The sequence below is a fragment of the Podarcis raffonei genome, chromosome 8 (assembly GCF_027172205.1).
Source record: "Podarcis raffonei isolate rPodRaf1 chromosome 8, rPodRaf1.pri, whole genome shotgun sequence".
Taxonomy (NCBI): domain Eukaryota; kingdom Metazoa; phylum Chordata; class Lepidosauria; order Squamata; family Lacertidae; genus Podarcis; species Podarcis raffonei.
The window spans coordinates 58,823,859-58,845,808 of record NC_070609.1 but is presented as its reverse complement, the minus strand read 5'-3'; the positions used below and the strand labels follow the sequence as shown (position 1 = coordinate 58,845,808).

General features: G+C 41.4%; 1 protein-coding gene across 7 annotated transcripts in view; it reads left to right on the top strand.

The window, feature by feature from the left end:
* PHKB (phosphorylase kinase regulatory subunit beta) overlaps positions 1-21,950 on the top strand; it is a 142,291-nt gene that overhangs the window by 58,613 nt on the left and 61,728 nt on the right. For all 7 annotated transcript variants that reach the window (XM_053400230.1, XM_053400233.1, XM_053400232.1 and 4 more), the window contains 4 exons: positions 6,554-6,617; positions 14,805-14,900; positions 18,964-19,161; positions 21,485-21,542. In XM_053400230.1, coding sequence (XP_053256205.1) covers positions 6,554-6,617; positions 14,805-14,900; positions 18,964-19,161; positions 21,485-21,542 — 416 coding nt within the window. The remainder of the gene's footprint in view (positions 1-6,553; positions 6,618-14,804; positions 14,901-18,963; positions 19,162-21,484; positions 21,543-21,950) is intronic.

Below are 21,950 nucleotides of genomic sequence, written 5' to 3'. Positions count from 1 at the left end.
TGAGTGGTTGTATTCAGAGAATGTGTCAAGGTCATAAACTTAGGGCTGTTTCTGTGCTGGAGAGACTGTACTCTTTCCCAGTGCAAGCAAAGTACAAGATGTTCAGCAAGGCAGAAGGGGGGCGGGGGGACCTGAAGCATCCTAGGGTCATGTAACATTACCTAGATTTTTGACCACAGAAAAGGTGACTTCTCAAGCAGCTAAACAGTTATGTCTAATTCAGACATCACAGCAAAACCATGGAATGCCTTTTGGGACCATGTCGCGAGCCTGCATACTCTTTTCTTCCCGTATTTCTGGTTTGTGATAGTCATAATTTGCCATTGCATGTGAACCATTGTTTACACTTAAACCCAAACTGGAAGCCGCAGGATCATGTGAGCATGATAGCTTTGAGGTTTTTTTTCTACGATCAAGTGGTATTATTAGATAGATAGATGATAGATAATGACTCTGAGGGCCAAACCATTACATTCAAAGCAGATTTAAGGTGTTTTGGCACCAGTCAGATCCTTGAAAGTTGTAGGAACCATTCAGGCTGTGTTTTTCCCCTGTAATCTTGAGCTGTGGCACAGCAATACAGTTCTGTCAGCTATCTTTTAAACCTGCAAAATATTGGTTTCAGGTTTAACAAATGTAGCCATAGCAAAGAAGAAAATGAGGAAACAACTGACCAAAGGAGACTTTTCTCTCTCCCTGCCCAATTAGTTAGTATGGGGAAAGAGAATTCTGCTCTTCATTAGGTGTGCACCTGATAGCCGTGAGACAGTTTGTGACAGATCAGAGTGTTATGAAAAACCAATTCAGTTTGCTGTGTGGAAGGGTTAGTAGCAGGAGCCATATGCCCGTCTCAGTAATTAGAAGAGTCATGCCAATAACTGAGTCAAGGGTCAGAAATGGATAGCATTTCAGGGAGTACATGGGAATAAGCGCAGAGAACAACCTGAGGGTAAGGTCAGGCAAACCTTAGAAGTTAGTTAGACAGTTCTTCCTACTGACACATTGATAACTGGACTGTTCTGTATTTAGGCACAACAAATTAACTGTTCACTGTCCCTTTAAGGGTAACCCAGCTCTGCACACTTGCATTAAGTGTCTTGACTGGGAGCTGTTTGGAAGCCTCTTAATAAATCAGATTACTAACACCTATGCAGCCTGAATTTTGTAGTTGGAGTTGTAGTTGGAGTCCAAGTTGTCCATGTACTCCAAGTTGGAGTACATGGACCAGCCAATGCAACCCTGGGGTAATGTAACCTTAAATACTAGTGAGAGAATAAAACAGCCCTGAAAAGCTGGACCAGGGAAAGCCATCCCTGGGGATTCTAGATCAGGTCCCCAAATCTGTGCCCGACACAAATTCATAAAAGAGGAATGCCACGTTTTCTAAATTACTGTTGGTCCTGCCTAGTAAGACTGCTCATTTAAAGAGAGCTGCACCCTAATACAGTGTGGTAATTACCAGCCATGTCTGCACTTTCAAAAATGCACCACACTTTGAAATTCCGGGGGGGGGGCAGTCTCAAACCCACACAAAATCAAAACCTTGTATTTTGGGCTCCTTGTGAAAAATAGGTTCATAACATTTCTTGCAGACAGCACAGCTTTTACTGCTGAATTTTCAGCGAGGAAGATTTGCTGGTCTGCAATCATCCGCTGATTTTTGAACAGCAAGCTTTGCAACATCTCGCTAGAATCGTACGATTCCGTCCCATGTGTTCGAGCTCCTGAAGTATTCATTTGTCCTGTAACCATTTTGATCAAGCTGTTCCCAAGCATCTGCTGAATACCTCTGCAAAAACACTGTTGACATCTCCCATCTGTGTTACTGATAATAGTGGTGTTTCTGAAATGCAGCATCTTTGTACTCCTGAGCGTTAGAAAGGCACCGGAATCTTCAACTTGTTCTCCTTTGTTCTACAGCTAATATGCTGCTGTCATGCTGTCTGTCCCTATTAGGGTTATTTTGTTTGTCTGCTTGGCTGCCTTTTTAATGTAGCTTTCAGTCCCAAACACCTACGTATGGTTTCTTTTATTTTCTTTAATGCTGTTTAGCACTGTTCCCAACGTTTCACACAGATTCATCATTTGTGAACATGGGGAAATTATACTCAAGATACATAGTAGGTTTCTGAGTTTCTCAGTAATTGAATCCGAGTCTTAGTAGCTGGGTTTCTTTACGTTGCTTGTAACCTAGTTTCTTTGTTTTCTGTCTGAAAGCTTTTTTTTTCTTTTTAATCCCATATATCTAGTCTGGATTTGTTGCTTTTGATCACCTAATTAGTAGTGGCTGGAAACCAGCATATCCTGAATGAGTGAAGAATTCAGCAGGCAGCTGTAAGCATGCAAAGAACTTGTGAGCTGGGTGAACAGCCAGGATGGGAGGCAATTTGAGGACAGCAGCTTTTATTCTTGCAGTGTCTGTAGCTGAAATTTTGGAAAATCTTAACTAGCTTCCAAGGGGCTTTTAGTGTCAACAAGGTAACGTCGGATAGGGTTTTGAAAACTAGGTGCGGACAATGTGGATTACTGAGCTGCTGTCACTGCCATCAAAATTTTAATATTGGTTCTAAATGTGTTCTATTGGATTTTAACAAGTTTGTTTTTATTACTTTGTATTTTGTTATGATGTTTTAAAGATGTTGTAAACCATCTTGAATCCCAACTTGGGAGAAAAGTGGGATAGAAATGAAATACATACATACATACATACATACATACATACATACATACATACTATCCCTTTCATAATTTGGGGGAGTTTTGGCTCATGCAGTTAAAGGACAATCTTCCCATAGTCTTCAAAACCTGCACCTTTCCTGAAGTCTTTAGCTCTGATTGCATGTTTCTTATATTAATCCTTGGAGCCTGCAATTAAAGATTCCCAGAAGACAATGGACTGTAATTTAGTAGTGGAGTGCCTTGTCTTTCATATCTTTTTCTCCAGCACTCATGAAGGCATCAATCAAGTGCCCAAAATTTTACAGCAGCCATAATACCTAATCACAGAGCTTGTTCTTGGAAATAGCTCTTTGGCATTCTTCAGACTTGCCGCTCCTGTTAGCTGTTAGTATATTGGCACCTCTAACAAGCTCTTATATCCATTTTATTGGTGTCTACGCCCTATGTGTAGACAAAAGGCAGTAGCTAATGTTGTTGTTCCTCATTGCAGTGTATTGTCTGTTCCCTTTTCTTTATATTTCTGCCGCAGTTGATGTCTTAAACTAGGGGAACTGTACCACTTGGCTAATCTTGTTTCTGGAAAAGCTACTCATTTTTGCTGGTTTAAACAGGGAGGTCTCCATTAATAACTAATGCAAGTGATTATCCAAGTGATGAGTTGATCATGGCTTGGTATTATTACACTTTTTCTGAACTGCTGTACTTGTAGTTCCTGGAGATTTTTTTGTGAAGTTTGTGTTCTCATCCATTTTAGATTTGCTGCTCTTTGAATAAAACTTTTAAATAAATTGGAATTGGACTGGATATAAGAATGAGTTGAAAGAGAAGCTACTTGATTTTAATGTATTTATTATTAATTTAAAGTATTTATCTCCTACATGCTCCTTGTAAAACAGCACTCAGGGTGGCTCACATCACATTAAAAACCATTAAAGAAATGTATTCGCAAAATAAACGAAATCAACTCCCAAGTGCAACAGATAAAAAGAAACTTGAAAGAAAGGATTGGCTCAGTCCTACATGCCTGGCACCCCCCAAAAAACCCTTCCCGCATGTATAAATCAAATACATTAAGGAGAGGGCTACATACTTTTACCCAGATGTGGAACCTTTCCATTTGCAGGAACCCTTTTATTTACATTGCAGGGGGCATTCAAAAAAAGTAATCCCACCCACAGTGTCAAAAGTTTGGTCCACTGCACCACCCCATTGTGTAGCTCAGGCCCCATCATGGCACTGTCTAATATTTTGAATTTGCTTGTGGCTCATTAGCCCTAGAGATTGGCTTTCACTGCTTTTAGAGGCTTGCTGTTAGTGAAACAGCATGCTCGCCAGTCCAGCTTCTGTTAATGTGTCATCCCATTATCTGGATAACAATAACTTCTAATCAGCAGAAGATAGAAAATTGTGGAGTTTCACCAACCTTTGATGGCAGCTGCTTAGAGCGGAGTTTTGTAGCCAACCTAATCAGCTTTTCCTTGTTGAACCAATTAGAATTAAACCCCACAAGCCTTTTCTCTCTCTTCTTTTCCTGGCACTGCTTCTGAAAGGCTTTGAAACCTATTGGTGTGACGGTTAGAAATAAAGGAAGAGTCTAAAATCAATGTTTCATGGTAAGCTGTTAATGAAAATGTTCCGACAGAAGCTATATTTATGATAAATATGCTACACGCAGCAAGACGTTTGTTCCCATTTCCATTCCTGCTTCTGTGAGGTTGCAGTAAAATCATCAGGCTAAGGTTGCTTTTAATTTGAATCTGATTAGTTTTTCCAGCTCGTATTTAGTATCTGTATTGCAGACTGGGCTTTAATTTTCTAAACGCCTGCATGCTACTGAATGTGAAGGCCAAGGTTAAATCCATCATTGCTTTCTACTTTGATCTTAGGGTCTGTTGTCAGTGCCATTTTTACATTAAGTTACCGTATTTTTTGCACCATAACACTCACTTTTTTCCTCCTAGAAAGTAAGGGGAAATGTCTGTGCGTGTTATGGAGGAAATGCCTACGGGTGGCATGCCTACGGATTTTCCTCCTCTAAAAGCTACGTGCGTGTTATGGTCGGGTGCGTGTTACAGAGCGAAAAATACGGTACTTTACTTTTCCCTCACCACTATCCCTCATAAATGATAGTTGCCCTAATGAAGGACTTTACACCCAGAACACACCAGACCCATGTACATGCACTGGCCTGTATGAACTATCTTGTTCAGTATTGCCATTCTGACGGGCAGCAGTTTACTCAGGATTAGCTGCACAATTTTAAGATTATTTTTATGTGGTGATAATGGCAAATTGAACGTGGGACCTTCTGTGTGCAAAGTCTGTGTTCTACAGCTGAGCTGCAGCCCCCTTCTCCTATCTATTGTGGTCTCCTGATCTCTGACCCACCTGTGTGTGTGTAACTCAGCAACAACCCTCCATTGTGAACATTTGCAATCGCTGCTAAATAATCACCAGATAACCTCAGGGTATACACAAATGAATCATCAGTCCATCTACCACCTATTCTTAATGATTTAATTTCATGGAAACAGCTGGTGCTGTTCGGGTTCATAAAATAGATATTCTCTGTAGATATTAATGAGGTGTTTATTTTAAAAGGGACAGGGTAATGCCCAATTAACTAGACCAAAAATGTTTCAACTGTCAGAATATGTCTTCCTCAGCGAAGAATGTGACCCCAATATGATTCTGGAGGAGGTTGGATAGTCATATATCGCCTTGGTGTAGAACAGGGGTAGGGAAATGTTGACCCGCCAGAGGTTGGACTCCACAATCCCCAATTGTTAGCCATGCCAGCTGGCACTGAGAGAAGTTGGAGTCCAGCTATACCTGAAGGGCCAGAGGTCCCTGCCTGTCTGTTCATTTCATGATGTACAGTCTTAAAGCCAACACAGTGTGTTACCATGTGGGCTGCCATGATAGTGGTAGAAGCACTTATTCTTTTTTCCCAAGCCTTTGATTGATTGAGTTGATTATGTTTCATTGTTAGTGTGCTGCCAGATTTACTGTCTGTTGGAGTGTGTTCACTGAATGATAAACAATGTCACTGATTTATATTACTTTTCTTCTTTCTTTTAGTCCCTTTTATGGTATAATTTATTCGTGTTTATTTATTTTAAGTCATTCGGAGACCTTCTTAGGGTAACAAGCAACTAATAAGTGCTAACATCAACAACAACCTCCCATCTTTTCTGCTTTTTAGAAATATTTGCTCTTCAGCTCTTTAGTCCTCACCCCAGCTGAAATGAAGCTTACCCTCACTATTGCCATCCCTCCTGTTATTGCCTCTCACTGCTGCCCAGCCTGGCAAAATTTAGGTTTTATGCATGTGGTGCTATTCTGCCAAGTTCCATGTCTAACGATGATGCTGGGTGACCTCGGACCAGCCATCTTCTCTCAGCCTAACCTACCTCACAGGGTTGTTGTGAAGATAAAATGGAGAGGGGGAGAACCATGTACACAACCTTGGATTCCTTGAGGGAATGGTGGGATAAAGTGAAATAAATGAGTTCACATGTGCAAAAGCTGCCAGTGCTTTATCATCAGGCTCTTGAAAGATGAGCACATAGAGTACTGATATTTTTCCTGTCACTGGTGCCCTCTCAGCAAGACCTTCAAACCCATAGCCCCAGATGTCCAAACACAAGGTGACTCCATATATATAACAGATGGCCAGTGACCTTTAAGGATAAACTGCTGAAAAATAATAAAGAATAAGCCTACTATATCATCATTTTACCCTAGTTTTGTTTTTTTCAGTTCCTCAGCAAGAACAGATCTGATGAGCAAGGTAGCCTTGAGGGAGTTGGATTTTATTTCCAGAGTTGTGAGCGTAACAAACTTTTATTTCTTCTTCTTCTCTCTTTTTCAGTTCTGTTGGGTTAGCAAAAGCAGCCCTAGAAGCAATTAATGGATTCAACCTCTTTGGCAATCAGGTAGTAAAAATATTTAAGTATTTGTTCATTTTCCATTTTTAATTAACTGCTTGTTCTTCAGTAAATTGCTTTCATTGCAGATCAAAGGACACCTAATATCCATATGGTAAAGCCTGTTCACTCTCCAATTTTCTATTATTCTTTTTTAAAGAAGTAGGCTAACAAATTATTTCTTTCTACTTTAGATACAGGATTCAAAGGCTAACAGAGCCAGCTCTTTCCTCAGTTAACAGAAGTTACTTTTCCTTTCAGTCATTTATTTAACTCTTGTGAAAATGAAAAGTATAAAAATTTTGCTGTTCTAGTCTTTTGATCAAGACATTAAACAACTCTGGCTGCTTATACAAATACTCTTTCCATTTTTCTGTTTTCAGCCTCTGATACAGCACACCATCACTTTCTTTTACTGACCTTCTTAAGGGTCTCCCCCCATACCTCCTATCAGATAATTTGGGAATCCATCGAATAGCCATGCTTTTCATCAATTGCTCTAAATCTGCTTTGATATGTATAGCCTTCTCTTGATTATCACAGAATCTGGTCCTAGCTGTGTCTCACTCTCTACGTATTATATGGCCATTAAAAATGAAAAGAAAAGGCAAAAGCACAAAGGGATAAAGTCTAATGCCTTGTGTGTGATCTGTATGTCCCTATTCTAGAATTGTTTTACAAGAGACCCATTTTCAGAAGTAAAAATAAAAAAAATAAAAAATTGTCCAGTAGCACCTTAGAGACCAACTAAGTTTGTTCTGGTATAAGCTTTTGTGTGCATGCACACTTCTTCAGATTCCTTTCATGCATGCATGAACAATGGTGTGCAAGCCCGTATATAGACTTTTGAAATTGTCCACCCCCAAACATCATACATACATCACAGAAGAAGGCGGTCTCCAATAGAAATCCTGTTTGTCAGGACACCTGATAATAGTCACTGATTGCTTTACCTGGGCAGCTTGGCCATTCCTTTTGAGATGCTAAATACTTAGTTCCTGAATCCAGGTCACAGGCTAACCCTGTTCATACACAAATACACCCTTAAGACAGGATTTTTTAGCAAAAAGACAATGTGGAGTCTTCCCCATTTCCTTCCTCACTGCAGAGGAATATTTGAGGTCACTGAAAGACCGAAAGAGTTAAAATGGCTTCAGGATTTTAGTACAGGCTTTCCTGTACTATTTCAGACACGTGGTTTATGTACTTATGTATGTGTTTATCTTGTACATTTATTCTCTAAATATATTGGATTTCCTACTCTAGTGTGAATTAATGCTACTAAAAGTGCAATAAATTGATAAAGTATTAATCATTTTGTGTGCGTTGGGTTTCCCCCACATGAAATGAGCTGTTTTCATTTACAAATCAAAAGTGCACGATAGATAGCTATATAAAAAGCTAAAGGGACCCCTGACCATTAGGTCCAGTCGTGGCCGACACTGGGGTTGCGGCGCTCATCTCGCTTTATTGGCTGAGGGAGCCGGCGTACAGCTTCTTGGTCATGTGGCCAGTGTGACTAAGCCACTTCTGGCGAAACAGAGCAGCGTATGGAAACGCTGTTTACCTTCCCGCCGGAGCGGTACTTATTTATCTACTTGCACTTTGGCTGCTTTCGAACTGCTAGGTTGGCAGGAGCAGGGACCGAGCAACGGGAGCTCGCCCCATCGTGGGGATTCGAACCACCGACCTTCTGATCGGCAAGTCCTAGGCTCTCTGGTTTAACCCACAGCGCCACCCGCGTCCCAGATAGCTATATAGCTACACATTAATTAAGTTATTATTAGCTATATATAGGAAGACCGTACAAATGGTAAAAAAGAAAAGAAAACCAAGACACCAAGGGTTTCTTAAGGATTAGTGACATACACCCCCCCCCCATGGTATCAGTTTCTTTTTGTGGAAATATTGTCGCCTTTGTTTAATCTGAGGACACCACTGTCAAAGAGACCACTGGCATGCAGAGCAACACTTATCTGAAAAGCTTAAGGCTTCTTAAAGGGATTCGGCTTAGTTTTAACTGAATCCTTATGGTGAGCACAGGGCAAAGTGTAAACAGCTATCAGGAAAAAAGAACCTTTCATTTTTAATTTAACTATGTCTTAATCTGGGGGATTTGGAGGCTTGAACGTTTGCAAGTAACCTCTGTTTGGCCTTGAAATAACAGAGCTCATCCTTCTTGCTCTCTGAATGCTTTCCATGAATATAGAGCTGGTTTGTTTTACAAAATGGATCCGTGAAATCCAAGACTTAGGCCTTATTGCCTTACATTACGTTTATCCCCTACCTCAGTACAGAAGACCAGATCCAAGATGTGTCCTGCTGTGTGCATTGGGCTAGATACATGAGACAGGCCCATGATGGTCATGGAGGCCATAAACTCCTGATTAACTCCAGGCAAGTCAGCTTCAGCATATATGTTGAAGTCCCTGAAGACCAAAAGTCCTGGGGGGGGGGGTCCTCGACACCACCTCTGAGACTACCTCTGTAAACTCAGGGAGGAAGACTGTTAGGCAATGGGGTGGATAGTGCACCAGCTAAATCCCACTCCTGTCTTGAGTTTCTAATGTCTAATGTAACTGCAGGATAAAGTACCGTACCTGACCAGGGAAATGAAATCCTTATTGATCACAGCTACTTCATTTCCCCACCTCTCAAAGCATGGTGGACACTGACCTAGAAACCTAGGGAGATTTACACCTTCTCCAACCACATTCATTTATACAGGCCAAGTTGGCATGTCCTTCTAGGATAAGGTCAATGATAACAAGACCTTTCCATTGACTGACCTTAGCATTTTTTGCTTCAGCCCCGTGAGGACTAAGATAAGCCTAAAATATTTGTAATGATGGAAGATGGATAGAACTAAAATATCTAACCATCTTTGCCCTGGTCAACACCTCCATTTTCCATCACCACAGCACCTCTTTCTCCCTTCTCCTCCTTCTCTAGTTCATTCCTTTCCCCATCACCTGTACAATACCAATACAGGCATTTAACCAGCACAAGAACCAAACATGGAGCCCTCCCAGATGTTGGACTTCAGCTCCTGCCAGCCCCAACCAGCATGGTAGGGTGCGAGTTGTAATCCAACAACATCTGGATGGCACCACATTGAGTCCTCTTGAATGAGAACAGTTGAGCTAGAGTCAGTAATGACAAATATTAATTGCACTATATATCAAGGTAATCATTAAATTACTGTTTAGCCAGTCAACTACTTAAAAAATCTACTCAAGAAATTAATAGCTGAGTCCAATCCACCCTCCCTACCACTCAGTTAATATAATTAATCCTCTTCAGCCAGCTGAATTGTAGTCTTCACTGTAGACAGCTGCAACCTTTCCAGCCCAAGCAGCACTTCTAGGCACATTCTTCCCACCAGCTCCTCATATAATTCATGGATCAGCATTCACAGAGGCCAGAACCCTGCCCCCCTGGAGTTAACCCTTTGGGGGTGACCCACTTTGCATGAAGGCCTTTGGGTAAAAAATGTAGCCCTTGAAAGTCATGGCCCCGCTGTCCTCACTGGTCGGACTTCCTGGTGGCCTCTCTGGGCCTCCTGTCAACAAATTATGTGGTGGTTAGCTGCTTTTCACTCTTGGCATCAATAAGTGGTATGCTGTTATGATCCAGGTCTTCCCTGCTGCTCCTATACAAAATATGGCCTTTGTTCCCAAGGCTTAACATAGATTATATGGTCATTTCCCTCCAAGAGTAACAGGTACTCTCCTTGCTATATTTTATACTGAATATGATTTCTCCAAGTCACTTCTGCCACTAATCCTTGACGCTACTGGAATTTCCTCATGGACCACTAGCCCAGAACAACTTCTTTAATTTCTCACGGTTGTCCCAACAACTGTCCTGGTGGAGATTGGTGGTGTTGAGGCACCCAGCTGGAGGTCACTGAGGAATGTCCTATCTCAGCATCCTTCAAGCTGCAGAAAGAACCCCCACCCAACTGAACACAATTTGGTTGCATGTTCAGTTTTGTCATTTTATGCTAGCGTACTTCCCACTAGGCTTAGCCTGCACTCATCACTCCCTGTAATAGTAAGCACAAGTGGTGAGTACTGATAGAAATGGATCTCAAATAGAGTTGCTGAAAAAGAGGAATCCTTATGCTTGGGGGAGGTCTTGGGTTTACAGTACAACCCCCCCCCCACTCTAAAATCTCCCCCAGTCTTTTGGGGACTGAGCAAGGTAGGAGCCAAAAGATGGAAAACCGAGTAGGTGGGAGGAGGGTGTTGATTGCCTTATAACTTACAGTATCCTGGAAGAGGGCATTTATTTGTTATAAACTATCAAAGCAGTTCACAACAAGTATACATAAAAGCATACAATAAAAAACACATTAAAAATGTTGTTTTCGCTTTACAAGGGAATGCTCCCTGTGTGATGGTGTGGGCGTAAAGCTCAGTGTCCTCAGTTTGCTCTTGATGAATTCTGAATGTTTTTCTCTATCAAGATTGAAATGGTTGTCTAGTAATAAAAAGTGAAAATGACAGTAGTCTTACTTCCTCTCATCCCTTTCTGGAGCAACTCTCTTGGGTCATGTCTCATTGCACCTCACAACAGAATAGTAATTTTTGTTGACTTTCCCTTGTTGATCCATGCATCTAGTTCCATGTGTTCAAGCAAGCTTTGGGCTCATGTTTTTTGATGATATGCCTAAAACATTTCATTAAACTTTCAGGATTTCCAATGAGTTTCAGTAGAAGTAAGTAATAGGTGCATTAAAAACAGAGGTTATTGATTTTCAGAAAACCAAAACCTTTTACAGTGGTAGCTCGGGTTAAGAATTTAATTTGTTCTGGAGGTCCGTTCTTAACCTGAAACTGTTCTTAACCTGAGGTACTACTTTAGCTAATGGGGCCTCACGCTGCCACCACGCTGCAGCGACGTGATTTCTGTTCTCATCCTGAAGCAAAGTTCTTAACCCGGGGTACTATTTCTGGGTTAGCAGAGTCTGTTACCTGAAGCTTCTGTAGCCTGAAGTGTCTATAACCTGAGGTACCACTGTACTGGAATCTGCTTCCAGCAACCCTCCGCATCCTCACAAAAACTGCCTCTGAATTTTAGTTACTTTTCAGAGCACTATTCCAGGAAAGAAGAACAACAACTTGAGGGCCACATTCCCTCATGGGCAGGGTCCAAGAGGGCACAGTCAAATGGTGGGCAGGGCAAGTGTGGGAAAAGTAAAGGATGTGACCCATTCCTTTGCAAAATATGTTGTATTCTAGCCACGCAGAAGTCATAACCAAACACACACATAATCTCTACATCTTCCATCGGGCAAAAAAAGGGTGTTAATCACAGTTCAAGGGCACTTTCAAACCAGTCCAAATCACTTGAAGGCATTGAGCAGAGCCAGTGAGGGGCATAATTTAGGGAAGAGGCATGGCTTGGGGAGAGTCTCAAAGGCCAGATAGTGAGGCCCATGGGGCTAATTTGAACCCCTTGTCCCCCCAGGCCAGAGGACCACACTCTGTGCTATTTCATTTGGAACTTGGGGCTCCCACTCGATGGAATAACCATCCCATGTACACATTAAAATTCATTGTGGGTGAATAGACCTGCCCTAATCCTAGCCTCTGCTTATCCATTTAATTATTTTTATGCATTTTACTTCCCATCCCCTTGGATCTGGAATCACTGGCTGCTGCTCTCTTTCTGTGCTGCAACATTTTCTGATCATGAAGCAGTTGCTGTAAACAGTGCAGTTAGATTTTGTAGCATCGTCGTCCCCCCCCCCAATTCCTTCCCCACACTGATCACACACTTGAAACCATGTAAATGAATGTAGATATATTTGAGAACTATTTGAATGTGTGTTAAGGAGCAAGATGACATAATTGCAAATCTTTTAAAAAATCAATCTTGGGTTGTTGACCTACGTTTGCCTTTGAAATACTGCAATATGGTTTTTTTTATAAAAATGCACGAGATAGAAATTACACCGTATGCGATTCAGTAACTAGAACCAGTTGTTTTTTCTGTGAGATCTCTGACTGATAGAGAACTAGCTGTTGCTAAACTTTTTAGATGAACAAATACTGTCTCAACATTTAGAAATGATCAAGAAGTTCTAAAATTAGGATTGGCAGAAAACAAAAGAAATTATATCCTGTAAAATTCTGTTCTATTAACAAAATGGAATAAACCTTAAATGACCTGAAAAATAAAATTTAAGGGGCCTTCAATATTTGTGTAACTTTCAAGAATATATTACATGCTAACATTTTGTGCACATGGTATTTCCTGCAGTTTCACAAGCAAAGAATCACATATCCTTGCCCCCTAGGAGCTTAAAATCAAGCCTAGGAAAGACAGCAGAGGGAAGGGAGGGAAAATTGAGAGTAACATGAGCTAATGCAGTCACAAATGTTAGCATCTGGGCCACCATGAGCAGGCAGCACCTTTTAGCAGCTTTCAGGAGGGTTCCAGTGTCTCAACAGGGCACAGCACCACACTGATACCTGCCCTGGTTTCCCTGTAGGTGTGGAAACCACAATTTTAATGTCTCATAGTGCCCCAACAACACATAACTCGTAGGGCATTGTAGCAGAATAAAATGGTGGCTCCCAGTGCTGCAAACCACCTGGCACTGATCACAACCCTGCTTCTTGTCTCTGCTGTCTCCTCCCCCCCCCCATCTAAACCTGCAAGTCAGAGAGAGCCCACCAGAGGCCACTTTGCCCAGAACCACCTCAAACCTGACACAGGGCCAGACTTATGCTTCATAATGTGTTCAAATCATGGGATGCAGCCTCCATACCCCATTGCAGAGAGTTCCCTCGACCTTGGGAGCAGTTTTTGGAACAAGACAGAAAGCCACAAAGCTGCTTTTGCCAATGTCCCACAACTCCCATCAGCTCCTGGCAGCACAGTTGTGTTGTAGTCCAAAACATCTGGAAGGCACATAGTTGGCAAAAGCTGCATTATGGGGAGGGAGGAGGTTGGAAACCCTTGTTCCACATCTGGTTGTTTGCTTGCAATTGAATAGGGTCCCTGGCATATTCCTTTGTTGGGACGACGGCAGGGTCATTTCACCACATCTATGCTTTCTTTCCAAGATCTAGCGGATGTCACAGTAAGCATGGGAGCATCTGTCAGACACTCCAGCTCATTTGTTTCTTTTCACGAAGAATTAAATTTCTGACTTTGACATATTTCATAGGCACAGTAGGTGGGCAAGCAGCTATCACGCTAAAACTATTTGTAACACATTAGTGGTACTACAACACAATTTTAGCTTCTGCTACTAATTTGTGTGGATCTTGCCATCTGCTGCACTGTTAAATAAGACTGCTGTATTGCTACAAGCTATAAGACTGCTGTATTGCTACAAGCTACAAGCCATGGCAGTGCACTCGCACTCTCAGCACAGTGGCCAACTGACCCAGGACATAGCAGCAAGGTGGGCTTATACTTTTGGCCCAGAAGGGGCTTCTTGACCCAACAGGTGTGGTCCCACAGCATTTTCATATTGATGTCTTGCATTTGATGTACCATCACCAGTGTGATGCAGTGGTTAAAGTGCTGGATTAGGACCTGGGAGGCCAGGGTTCAAATCCCCACTCAGCCACGGAGCTCACTAGGCGAGACCTTGGGCCAGTCTCTCAGTCTAACCTAACTCACAGGTTTGTTATGGAGATAAGGAAGGGGAGAACCATGTTTGCCACCTTGAGCTCCTTGGAGAAAAAAAGGGTTACAAATGCAATACTGTAAATACATAAATAAAATATCCCTACAAATTCTTCTTAAGCTCCTTGTTGGTAGTAGGATTTTCTAGATGCATCCAAACCACTATCCTGCTTCCAGATCTGTATTCTTTGATCAAATTGTTTTTAGTCATCAAGTTATTGACTGTATAATTAAAGCTTTTATCTGTTTGCTAGAGGTGTAATTAAATAATAGTGGTAAAAGAAATGAGAAGATTTAAGTTTCTGTAATCTCAAGTCTCCTATCTGCTAACTGGTTTTAAAATGTCTATTTAATCCCCTTAATATTAGTGAAATGGTATTATGTACATTTGTCTTGGAAATGTCATTGTCTATTTGAAGTTACTAGTATATGATTGCTGATAGCAATCATAATATTTGAAGAACCCATTCACTTTTCTTGTCTTTGCTATGCCAGGCTTGGGCTGTCTATATCCTATGTTGTGTTAATTTTCTATTCCATTTACAGGGTTGCTCGTGGTCTGTCATATTTGTAGACCTTGATGCCCACAACCGGAACAGACAAACTCTTTGCTCATTACTTCCCCGAGAATCAAGGTCCCATGTAAGTAATTATTGATGAAACAGAGTTTAACAAAACATGGAGCAAATGCATCTGGGTATAGCTATTAGCTATACTGCCAGTTTAATAGTCTGTTTTTTATATATATTTGCTAAGCAAGATTTATAAACCCCTTAATAATATATGTGGTTTGCATAAGGGTATAAAATATTCATTTAAAAGTAGCAACATTAAAAACAGTAGATGAAATTAAATTATGAAAATAGGGGTAAAACCAACAGTTTATAAAAGAAATAAACACGATAAAGGTCTGCTGGTCAGGGAGAAATTACAATTTACTGTTTTAAGTACTACTGCACAAGAGAGATTTTTCTAAATAACTGCTATACGTCGTTCACAACAGGGCAAAGAGCAAAATCCTTTCATTTTGGAACGAACACTTCTTTCCCGCTCCCGGGGCTTGAAAGTGGGTGCCACATTTTCAGGGTCCCATACCCCTCTTGGCTTCTTTCAGGACCGCAGTCTGCACTCCCTTCTTTCCCCCCTCTTTTTAATTATTTTTTTATTAATTTTCCAAATTATTACAAATCAAACCAAACTAGGTTTCCCGCTCCTGTTGCAAACATATGTCAATCATTTCCTCCCATAGCTGCATCGTTTCTTCTTTAGTGCTCAGTTGTCATCCTTCACTTGCCATTCGTCTGCACTCGCTTCTTTGTCAGACCAAAAGAGCCCTGCTTGCAAAGGGGAAATAGATCACCCCATCTACCACTCCCCATCGCTTTGCTTGCACATCATACAATGATAGGGTAGGTCCACACCAAACATTTAAAGCATATCAAATGCACATTACTTTCCTCCAAAACAATCCTGGGATTTGCAGTTTCCCCTTCACAGAACTGCAGTTCCCAGCACCCTTAACAAACGAATTCTTTGTGGGAAGCCATGTACTTTCAATGTGCACTAAATGTGCTTTAAATGGTACAGTATGGGTCTGCCCATAACAGCATTGCTCCATCTTCAACTTTCTTTAAGACGTCTAACAATATATGTTAGCACCCAAGTGGGAAACCTGAATATCCATTTATCTTCTTCCACCTCATATTTTAATCACCTTGACTGAAACAGAAGATAAAATCAGCTGTTAAGTCATGACTAGTTGCATGTGAACACTGATAAGGATGTGCTCTTAGATGGATATCAGAACATACATCCTATTCAAAGTGGCTAGGTGGTACGCTGATCCTGGTGAGAATCTGTGCATCAAATTCAGTCTTGCAGGTCACACACACACACACACACACACACACACACACTGCATATATGCACAAGTCTAATCATCTGGACTGAAAACAAATGTGTGGCAAATCCCATATAATGCACTTTTCGTCTAATAAGCACATTTGCATAAACCCATGTTCTTTAGGAAGAGAACTGAATGAGTCTAGTGTGGAGTGTAAAAACCCTGAGAGTCTCAGCTGTATTTTTGTCTTGGACTGGCTAGATGCAGAAGAGCGGTGGGAGAAACCAGCTGGGGAACCCCCAAGGGAAGAAGGCTCAGAGCCTGGGGATTGGTGGTGGGACAATGATGAGTGATCAGAGGGAGAAGAGGGAGCAGACGGAGAAGAGGAGGTATTGGAAACTGAAGAGGTAACAGGGTTTAGTGAGCAGGAGGAGTCTGTGGCAGAGAGCAGTCCAGAATCAGAGGCAGAAGTGGAGACGAGAGGAGGGGGGCCAAGAGATGAAGCAGGCTGATAAGGAAGCCAGGCTGTCTCCCCCTCCTGTGACAGGCAGCTCCCTTTGCCCCTGGTCACCCAGAACCAGCAGAGTCATGAAGAGGGTGGAGCAGAAACAGGCAAGGTGTTGGAATCTCAGTTTGCTTGGGAAGGAGAGCTGTGGGAAGGCAGGGACCTTCAGTCCTCACAACTTCCTCATTGGGTCAAGATCTACTGGGAAGAGTTGCTGTGCTCACTAGGTCTGAACTGTTTTGTTTCTTTGAAGAAAGAGTTAACGTCACTGACACCTTGTGAGTTATCGCTGACCAGCTCCCGACACCCGCCAGTTGTCACACACCTGACTATTTTTCTTCTTAAGATTGAACTTCTAGCCCTTCTAACCACATAGATAAGTTTGGCAATGGGAAGGCATATAGGCGTGGTTAATTAAAAAAAATGCAGGCCAAATGTATATGACGTTTAAAAAATAAATCATTTTAAAAATAAATCCAGACCTTTCCTTTTTCCAAGGACCGACTTAAGCCTTTTGCATTTGAGGGCAACAGTTCCAAATCAACATGCATACTTAATGTTGTTTGGCAGCTGCTGAGTTCATGAAAATTTATATTAATTACATGCACCTGAAACATGCAAATCAACTTCGGTTCTCCAGCTCATGGCCTATTTGCAGCATGAACTCCAGAGCTGAACATATTATCCACACTTATAAGTTGTCTGCATTGTCTCTAAATAGTGTAGGTGGAAGGCACAGCCCATGTTCCTTCCCTCTCTGGGCGTTAGACCTCTAAAAAATTATAGTCTGGGGGATCTTAAGGACAGAAATATATGTCACTTGCCTCTGGGGTTGGTAGTTTACATGTTGGCTTTTAGATTATTTTCTTGGGGAAGGCCCTGCTGTGAGGCCAAGTTAATATGACATAAGATGCCTTTAATCAAGAATGCTATTTTAGTGTTAGGTACTTTTCATTAGCATCACAGTGTGCTCTTGTTCATCGTCTTAAAATTAACAGTCATGACATGATGCCTTGTTCTTCATTCCTGGTTCTGGTAGCATTTCCACAAATTAAGCAACACATTAATCTTCACTGCTAGTGCTGCATTTGCCTCATGGAAGAATTAGAACTTAATTTTAGAAAATTAAAAGAAAATGGCACAGACAGCTATTTTGTTTATATTTTCTTTCGCTCTTGAGCGCTGCAAATAAAATGTATTTCCCTCGGGACCGTTGATTTCAGCATTGCAATATTTAGTTCACATGCATCTGAATACATATGGATCACTAACACAATGAAACGTATTCTCTATACCGTTTCTCCTGGTTGTAAACTTTCAAGATCTCTTTCCATTATTTCTCATGGGATTTTGAATAACTGTCATTCAGTTACCGTAGCTTATATTTTCTGCAGCCCTGATGTTGAAACTATTTTACCTAATTTATTGGTTTTTCTCCAAACTCTTTTTGCAAAGGAAGCCTCCTTTGGGAGTTTGCTATTTGCTCAATATATATTAGCGTATTAAAAATGTGCTGATTTCTGAGACCTCTCTAGAGTTTCAGTACCAAATTGTTGCTGAGTATCTCAGAAGTAAACAAGGAACAGGGATAAGCATGGTTCTGAAGTAGTTATAATATTTCTTTAAATGCTTGAATGCATATAGTTTTAGGGCTTGAGACGATCTGTGCAATTGTTATAGATGCAGCAGAAACAGTTGGCCCAATATGGTTTTAAAAGGATCCAATCCAGAGGGTACACAGCTCCAGAGGGTACACAGAACTCTTATACAAAGTGTTTTCAACTTCAGGGTCAAAGCAGCTCCATTCACACATTCTCACTTTCTTCAGCAAGCAGCTCCTGACACTGAAGTATTGAGAGGAAATCTCCAATCATCGGAGCTTCATATGGGACACCCAAGGAACTTTGGATTGGAGTTATTGAATGTGGGGGACTTTTATGTGTAGCTATTAAAGTAGGGGTGGGAAACCTTTGGCCTGCAGGCCAAACAGGTGATGCCAGGTGTGGAGCAGGTAAAATATATGGCTGGATTGGTTGCTCAGGCTCTACAAGAAGCAGGATTGAACTCTCTGCCACGCCAGTGTGCCAACTTTCATCTGTGCGTAGGACAACCTGCCAGACAATCACCTGATGTCATTATGACATCAGATGATTCACAGGTGGGTCACGACACCCCTCCGGTCAAAGTTGACTTGTGGGGGTGGGGGAGATAAAGATTTGGTCTGCCAGGCCAACAAAGTTCCCAACCTATGTATTAAAACATAGATAAGTAGTTCCCATTATCTAGATTCCAGTTTCATGTTTCATTTCGCTCTGTATCATCCATAATTTAGAAAACATCCCTTTTTCTTCTGCCAGAACACTGATGCTGCCCTCCTGCCCTGTATTAGCTATCCTGCCTTTGCTGTGGATGATGAAGCTTTGTACAGCCAAACAATTGACAAGGTGGTTAGGAAGCTGAAAGGAAAATACGGATTCAAACGGTTTTTGAGAGATGGCTATAGGACTGCATTGGAGGACAAAAATCGACATTATTACAAACCAGCAGAAATTAAGGTAAAGGGTCTGTTCATGTGATACTGGAAAGGATTGGCTTATGTGTGCCCAAATGTTTGTTGTGCATTTGTGTATAGGATTTGTTCCTTCTTCATTGAAATGTGTTTTCTATGATTACCAGGCAAGGAAATTCCAGGTTTGCCCACTGTGAATAATTTTTAAACTATTAATTACCTTGACTCTGAATGTCAGATTCAGATTTCTAATTAGCTTCACTGTACTGACATGGTTGTGTATGCTTGAGTGCAGATTCTATTAGTGCTTCCTATATAATCTATTGGTTTAACAAAAAATTCTAACGTTAGGTTACTTTTGATCAGATTTCCTTGTTGATTCCTCTTACATTCCCACCTGTCAAAATATTTATTTTTTATCTTAATGCAGGGGTGGGGAACCTCAGGTCCTCTGGGCCTCTCTAACCCTCAGGACTCTTCCCAGGCCACCCCATCTCACCCTAGGTCACACCCCAGGTCTCACCAGCCTTGCTTCACACACTCCTTTTCCCTGGAATGTGTCGTCTTGCTGACCTTGATGCTGAGATGAGTGTGTTTGTAAAAACTCTGACTTTCCTACCCGGTATGTAGTCCACTATACAAGAGTCACATCCATTACTCCTGCTTTTGCCTGTAGTCACATCTACTTTTACCCCTGGCCCTCCCCACCACTGGCATGTGGCTTCTGGAAGATTGGTCATGTGGCTCTCAGGCTGAAAAGGTTCCCCACCCCTGACTTAATGGAAAGAAGCTATTGCAACTACTGTTTTTGGTACTTGATGCCTAAGAGCAATGTTTACTGTACAGATTACCAAGCAACTTCACTATAATTGAAATTTGTTCCAGGTAATCCATTAGCAGTCTTGGTTGCGAGATTAGATTCTAAAGTTTGCAATGCACCTTCTGGTAGAGCCACAGCTCCATCTGTTTTGCATACAGAAGGTCCCAGGTTCAACCCCTGGCATTTCCAGTTAGGGCTGGGAGAGAACCTTGTCTGAAATCATGCAGAGTTGCTGCCAGTCAGTGCAGACAATGTACGGCTAGATGGAGTAATTGTCTGACTCATATCATGCGGCAGGCCTGGGAAAGAGGAGACCCTGGAAACTCATGTCCAGTCTCAGAAGACCAAAAGGGACTGGACAGCCCATTGGTTGGACTCATTATCCAGCAGCTTCATTTATATAGGAGAGGAAGTATACAGTTCTGTGACCCATTCTGAAGCTGCCTTATACCAGGCCAGATCATTGGTCCATGTAGCTCGGTATTGTCTTCACTGACTGCCAGCAATCTTCAGTGTTTTAGGGTAGAGTCTTTCTCAGCCCTGTGTTGAGATGCTAGGGATGGAATCCGGAACCTTATGCATGTAATATACATGCTATGTCACTGAACTCCCTAATTCTTGACCCGTTAGCCATCCTTAATTGCTCAGGAGTGGTACATCTCCACTCTGTGTGCTGACATGCTCCACCCAAGAATGAATTGAGATGTGAGCCATCTTTCAAGACAGATTGTCCCTATGAGTGGGAATGGGGGTAGGGGGAGGAAGTAAGGCAAGGCAAGCCTGGCTTAACTGTTTTAATCCTGATTTTGCTTAGTGAAATCTGTGGAGAAAGACAGAGGTTCAGTTTCAAGTGTTCTTTTAATCCTTGCAAGACCTTCCAAAATGGAGAACAACTTCATTCTATAAAGGGGAGCAGGGAAGAGCCAGCAAATCATATGAACCATTAGCCTTGGCACTTCTTTGCAATCTATTTTTAGCGAAGGAGATGGTTGTGGTAGCTTTGGGTGTGCAGTACCCAGGAGTGCTGCATCAGCACTTTTCTCCCTGATTGATTTGTTTAGAGGTAAATGTGCTTACATTTCAAACTCAATGTACAGTTTGTTTCCCCCTAACAAACAGCTGAGTTATTTATCATTTTATTTAATTTCACAGCTGACTACAGGCTGGAGTGTATTAATAACCAAATTTCTATGTGCTTCAGAGTATTAATGTTTGCCATTAAAGGCTGTCTGAATAGAATCCTTGCTTTTCCTTCAAATGCTTTTGTTTTTGCCTTTTTCAATTCAAATGAAAATTTCCTTGCTGAGAATAAAAAGCCTGTGATGCATTTTGTGCATAAAATTAGGCTACAACACTTTTTGAAAGTCCCGTGAATATTTTTGCAGCAAGCTGAAATTTCCCCCCTCCTTTTTAAAAAAAACGTTGTTGCATCTAAATGAATAATTTGTTTTCATGTTTATCTTTGGTTTCTTTGATGTAGTGGGAAATTTGAATAGATTTTCAGAAGCAACACAAATGCATCTTAAATTCTCCCCTTTTCTAATTTCAGCTCTTTGATGGGATTGAGTGTGAATTTCCTCTCTTTTTTATTTTCATGATGATTGATGGTAAGTATGACTTTACTTTCTTATTCTGTCAGAGATGAGTCTTGGAATTCAATAATAAAATGTTTTTAGCAATCCAAGAGGGAAGGCTATAATCTACTTATGCCAAGGTTTTCAGGGACAATGTTGCTGCCAAAGTATAACTAATGGAATGATTTCAGCTCTTGTAGAATAAACTTATTTTCTGTTATGAATTTTATATCTGAGTGTGCAATGCTCCATTGTGCACATCAGGTTTTACTTCTGAGAAGAGTGCTTGGGTTTGTTTATGGCCAGGAAAATTTCAAAAGTTCTGTTCTGTCCCTTCACCGCAAGTCTCCTCACTGCAAATACTTTAAGCTGAGTTTCTTTTGTTTCTGTCATCAGCAACATCATGTCCTGTTTACTGCCTGAGGCCAAATGGGAATATGT